At 45.0% G+C, this 6245-nt stretch overlaps 1 protein-coding gene across 1 annotated transcript; it reads right to left on the bottom strand.

Moving 5' to 3' along the window:
* Positions 1–610: 610 nt before the first annotated feature.
* Positions 611–3454, bottom strand: LOC146342537 (vomeronasal type-2 receptor 26-like). Its single transcript, XM_084807885.1, has 3 exons — positions 3443–3454; positions 2953–3079; positions 611–1515 (listed from the first exon to the last, which is right to left on the bottom strand). Exons 1-3 carry the CDS (start codon positions 3452–3454, stop codon positions 611–613), a joined length of 1044 nt encoding a protein of 347 aa, XP_084664011.1.
* Between the last annotated feature and the right edge of the window lie 2791 nt (positions 3455–6245).

Here is a 6245-nt window from a genome sequence, read left to right as displayed (position 1 = left end):
ATGCCACAAAATGTGCCCGTTGGCCTGAAAACATTGACTACCCACGCAATCATCTCTGATGATTGTAACCATCAGAGAGTGGGGCATCTGCTAGGGACTGTCTATTGGAGATCTACATGTACAAGTAGGTACATATGGCTACAGATAGCCCTTCATATACCAAGGTCCTGAGTCATGATGGACTTTCTAGGGTCAATCCAGGACTTGGATTTGGGACTGGAAATGAACTGGGAGCTAGTGCAATTCTCAATTTGCATCGGAATCTTGCAGTCCCCAATCCCTACATTGTAAATAATATAATAACAATTATTTTTTCAGTAAGTAAGAGAAAAACACCAATGTATATGGAGACAGTTATGTTTTTGTCACATATATTTTGTTTAGTTTAAGAGAAGTGAAGAAGAATGAACATAAATTTTATGCATTAATGTAGGTGTCCTTCGAGATTAAATTCACACTTTGCATTACATTTACATGCACAATGGATGACACAGGAGATAACGATGCAATGCAGCATGATTCCCCACTGAATGCCAATGGAACAGGGTAGTCTTCCAGTGTTATGCATAGCTAACTTAAGCTGAACTAACGCCACAGAATTTTAGACACTTTAATTCTTTCTTTTTCTAATTAGTTGTTCTCTCTTGTTCAGCTCAGGCCTCACTACAATAATATAACATTTTGGGTAAAAGATACAACTCAGTAACCCTGTGCTTGAGGCTAAGATAGACAAGGTCTCCACAGCCACCATGTATTTCCCTTTAGTACTCAAGTATGTTGGAACAAAGGACAACCAAACACTGCAAAAGACCAGCATGCTGAAAGTGATGAACTTGGCTTCATTAAAACTGTCAGGCAACTTCCTGGCAAAAAAAGCCACCGTGAAGCTGACAACGGCCAGGAAGCCCAGGAAGCCCAGAACACAATAGAACATGGTGGCTGACCCTTCATTACATTGCAGAATAATTTCTGTAGGCATGGTGTGGATGTCAAAATCTGGGAATGGAGGAGAGGTTGACAGCCACAAAGTACAAATAGTCCCTTGTATAAGGAAGCAGGAAATAACAATACAGGATGCCAGTCTTTTCCCCACCCATTTCCTCATGCTGGAGCCTGGTTTGGTGGCCATGAAGGCTAGAACTACAATGATGGTCTTGGCCAGCACACAGGAAACAGCCACTGAGAAGACGTTGCCAAAGGCAGTTTGCTGAAGGAGACACCATATGTTCTCAGGTTGGCCAATGAAGAGCAAAGCACAAAGGAAGGAGAGCAGGAGTGAGATGAGGAGACCGTAGGTGAGGTTTCGGTTGTTTGCTTTGACAATGGGAGTGTCCTTGTGCTTCACGAAGATCCAAAGCACTAACACTGTGATGGAAGAAAAGGAAAGAGCAACAGTGGCCATGCTGATCCCCAAAGGTTCTTCGTATGATAAGAAACTTACATTTTTGGGAATGCATAAATCCCGGTTATGGCTTGAATAATGATCTTCTGGACATGGAAAGCAATAATCCATGTCTGGAAAAGAAAGTATCAGATTTGACACATGCCATCACTATGTAGAGTGCATTCTATTAATCCTTGCTCAATGTTATATTAATACCATTCTGAGGGATAGTCCAGGAGCAACCCAGGTCTTGGGACTTAAATCAGCCATTGAAGCTTAATGCTAGGGCTGTGTAAGAAATTTGTTTCAGTTTGTGTTTGATCAGGAGTTTGCCCAGTTTGTGCCTTCTGGGCTGAATGCAGCCTCGGACAACATCTGTGGTAGAAGGCTGTACTTTTCCAAGCTTGCAGTATGATTTGTGGAACAACAATAACAAAAGAATACATTTGACAGCAGACACATATTACAAAAATTTGTACATTTCAAAATGTGTACATTTCAAAAATGTGCCCTAATATGCTTTTAGTTATGGACGAAGTATGTGTACATTTCAAAAATGCATAGATGTCAAATATGCTTTCATGGGAAAAGAATGTGTACATTTCAAAAATGGACACAGTCAATGTGTGCATTTGGAAAAAAATGTGCATGAAATGTGCATGGATTTTCATGTGAAAAGAAAACAAACAAGGAAACAAACCTCACAGTCTGTTATGCACTCGAGTCAGAACAAGCTGGGAATGGCGGAGAAATCCGCCATGTACTCCAATGAGGCGGATTCTTAGAATCCCCCCCCAAAATCCGTGGCAGAATGGACCATCCCACCCCAACACCCTGTGAAATCCGACTCAGCCGGATCCTAACTGGCAGGCTGGCACCGCCGGCTCCGGATCCAGCTGGGTCTGTCCGCTGCCCCGTGCAGAAGCAAAATGGTGTCCGCTACGCCATTTGCGTGCCTCCCGATTTGCTGTGATAGGCTACATAAATCTTTACCTAGCCTATCACGGCCAAAGGGAGGCATACAAATGGCATCCGCTATGCCGGACACCATTTTCATCTGTAGACCAGCCACGACCGGAAGTCCGGCAGTGGCTGGCCCGGCTGGCGGTTCCACGGACCTGCCGCAGAGCAGAGCCAGCCAGGGAGGATTCTGTGGGGGAGGATTGGATCACCTCCCCCCCATGGACCCCCCAGTGGACCCAAGTAGGTGGGGTCTGTACACCCCTAGAACGAGCTTTGAGATGGAATTCAAAGAAATTTGGCAAGATCAAATTTTGCTGATTTACACTTGCCTACTTAATGCTATCACTGAATCTCTCTCCCTCCCTCCCTCCCTCCCCTCCCCTCCCCTCCCCCTCCCTACCCCCTCCCTCTCTCTCACCATATATATCAATATTCTGAATTATTATCTCTGTTTTTGTGCAGACACAAGTCAGTGGTTATTTGAGATTATACCAGCTGATCAGGAGCCAGTCCCATCAACAAATTATTAATCATGTTTACAGCATCAGGGAAACTAGGGATCATGACCAATATATTAGGTCAACAGTTTACACAGGATCCCTTACCTGTCTGGTTGGAAATCTTCCCATCTGGACATAAAAAACAATCATAGCAGCAAAATGGCTCCCTTTCCTTCTTTTTCCTGATATAACCGAAATGGCAATTGTCATTACACAGAGAAAGAGGCTGTGCCTGTTCATCAATGAAACAGAGAATGTTTTAATATTCATAAAGTGTGTTTATGAAGTTAGTTGTGATGAAAGTCTGATTGGTTTGAATGGAAAATAAGAAGAACTAACTTAGTCGGTATTCTAACCAATGAGACTATGTTAGGTAGGTGTGTATAGGATCAAAGTCTTTGAGTCCAAAATATTCTAAATTACTATAGCTTAAGAACTGTGTCAGGTTAAACTCTGCATTTAGAAACCTTGGATTAAGAGAATTCAAATAAATGTAACAAGAAAGACACAGCTCTGTTAGTGTCAGAATAGTGAACTACTTTTTAAACCATGAGAAAATGGTTTCATCGAATCTAAAGTTTGCATGGGGTCTTACCTGGTTAAGCATATTATTCCATACTATGACATTCTCACAAATGGTGAACACTTTGCCTTTGGGAGCTGTTGGGTTTATCTTTCCCACTTTTACTCGAAGAAAAGAATGGTTTGGGAATGTGACCCAATTGATGATATCAAATCCAGCCTCTAACACCCCATTTTGGTTGAAACAGATTTCTTAACCCAACAGTGTTGTTAAATGAGACACTTCTCAGATAGCTGTGGAGCTAAAGTTGAATATAAATAACTATAAGATATTTTATAAGGATATGGAAAAGAAACAAATATGCAAAAAGATGCTGATATTTACTTCTTGAGGGCTACGGTTATTAGTCCTTCAAAAGCTCTATGAAGACTACCAGTACTAGTAATTATAAGCACCTTAAATTGCTAAGGAGATTAATAATAATAACAACAACAACAACAACAACAACAACAATAATAATAATAATAAATTAATTATGAGGCTCATGATGAGTCCCAAAGGAAAGGAGACAAAGGAATTTCTTTTTTTTCCTCAGCAAGAATCATAGAATCATAGAATCATAGAATAGTAGGATTGGAAGGGGCCTATAGGACCATCGAGTCCAACCCCCTGCTCAGTGCAAGTATCCATGTCAAAACAGCCATGACAAGTGGCTGTCCAACTTCATTTTGAATGCCTCCAGTGTAGGGATGGCGGAGAATTCTGCCACGGATTTCAGTGAGGCCGAATGCACTGGCATTCGGCCCCCGAAATCCATGGCGGAACAGCCTGCCACAACCCCCCCCCCCGCAGATCCCCCCCAGGATGAAACTTACCTGGGGCGGATGTTCCGGACAGCGGCGGCTCCAGCGGCGGCTTCGGCGATGGCGGCGGCGGCAGCTGGTCTACCGACCGGCTGCCACCACCACCATTTGCAGTCTGGTCTTTTTTCTTTTTTTTTTACCCAGACGTGATAGGCTACGTAAGTCTTTACGTAACCTATCATGTCTGGGTAAAAAGAAAAAAGGCGTACTCAAATGGCGGCGGCTACGGCAGCCGCCATTAAGGATTGACGAAAGTCCCTTACCTGGTCCCACAGCTTGCTTTGTGGTGGGGGGGAGACGCTTTGGTTCTCCCCACGAAGTTGAGGCCGGGGGGGGAGGCACCCCGCCCCTCCCAGCTGAAATTCAGGCTGGTGGGGAGGCACCCCTTCCCTCGCCACTGAAAGTCAGTCCGGGGAGGAGTGCCCCTTCTCCCCGGTCACGAAATAAAAAAGTAATTTTAAAAAAAAACAAGAAAAACACGTGATAGGCTATGTAACAATTTATGTAGCCTATCACAGGTGACTTTGGAAAAAAAAAGCGCATATGCAAATGGCAGCGCCCATGGGCGCCGCCATTTGCATTCCTTGTTTGTGCAGGGGTAGTCTACATAAAGATTTACGTAGACTACGGCGAAAATAAGGGCAACGCAAATCGTTACATAGCTTATCACGTGTTTTTTTTTTTTTACTTTACTTTGTAATGGAGGTGGCGGCAGCCAGTCAGAAGACCGGCCGCCGCCCCTGCCCCGCCCCCGCCGAACCGCCGCCGGGACCCACCACCGAGAGGGACATTCGAAGGAGGTAAGTCCCATCCCGGGGGGGGCGGGGGCAGAGAATTTCACCACCAATTTCGGGGGGCCGAATGCGTTGGCATTCAGCCTCCCGGAGATTCGTGGAGAAATCCTCCGCCATCCCTAGCCGCCATTTGCATTCCTTATTTTTTGCTGTTTTAGTCTACATAAATATTTACGTATACTATTACAGTGAAAATAAAGGGGAATGCAAATAGTGTAGTGGGCGCTATTTGCGTTCTTTTTTGATTTGCCGTTTTAGCCTACGTAAATATTCCTGCTGGGGATGGTGGAGAATTCTGCCGCAGACTCCAATACCACCCAGGGTCCGTGGCAGAATGGACCACTCCCCTCCACCACCCCGTGAAATTCTCCCCAGACAGACCCTACCTGCCATGGGCTGGGCTGGTCCGTCCATTGCCCCGGTCTGCGGCCGCAAATGGAATCTGGCATAGCGGACGCCATTTGCGTCCCTGCTTTAGCCATGATAGGCTACTTAAATATTTTCATAACAAATCACGGCTAAAGCAGGGACACAAATGGCGGCCGCTACACCAGATGCCATTTGCAGTTGCAGACCGGCAGTGGACGGAAGTCTGGCCATGGACGGGCCCAGCTGGTGGCTCTGTGGACTCGCCACGGAGCAGAGCTGGCCAAGGAGGATTCTGGGGGGAGGGTCGGATCACCTCCACCTCACCACAGATGCCCCAGACTGGAATGGTGAGTGGGGTTTGTACACCCCTAATTCCTACTCTCTGCTTTCTGTTCTTTAACCACTTACTGATCCATAAGAGTTCCTGTCCTCTTATTCTATGACTGCAATGTTTGTTCAGTAGTCTTTGGTGAGGGACTTTGCCAAAAGTCTTTGGGAAGTCCAAGTAAACAATTTCTACTGGATCACCCCTGTCTACATGTCTATTGACGCTCTCAAAGAACTCTAAAAGGTTAGTGAGACAGGACTTACTTTTGTGGAAGCCGTGTTGATTCTTTTTCAGCAGGACTTGTCCTTCTACATGCTTACCAATTTTATCGTTCATAATGCCTTCAACCGATTTACCCAGAACAGACATTAAGCTAATCTGCCTGTAATTTCCCAGATCCCTCTTGGACCCCTTTTTGAAAATTGGTGTTACATTGGCCATCTCTCAAAAAGGGATCCGGGGGGATCCGTGAAATTACAGGCCAGTTAGCTTAACATCTGTTCTGGGTAAATTGGTTGAAG

This window comes from Heloderma suspectum, chromosome 6 (genome assembly GCF_057233095.1).
Source record: "Heloderma suspectum isolate Gila_16-S chromosome 6, 16-S_ref, whole genome shotgun sequence".
Classification (NCBI taxonomy): domain Eukaryota; kingdom Metazoa; phylum Chordata; class Lepidosauria; order Squamata; family Helodermatidae; genus Heloderma; species Heloderma suspectum.
Note: the sequence above shows the minus strand (reverse complement) of the source record. Positions and strands in the feature narration are given on the sequence as shown.

What these genes read in the sequence shown, in the direction of transcription:
- LOC146342537 (XM_084807885.1), bottom strand. An exon ending in GAAGATTTCCAACCAGACAG is followed by an intron (nt 1,516 to 2,952) that starts GTAAGGGATCCT and finishes TTTCTTTTCCAG; the next exon opens with ACATGGATTATTGCTTTCCA.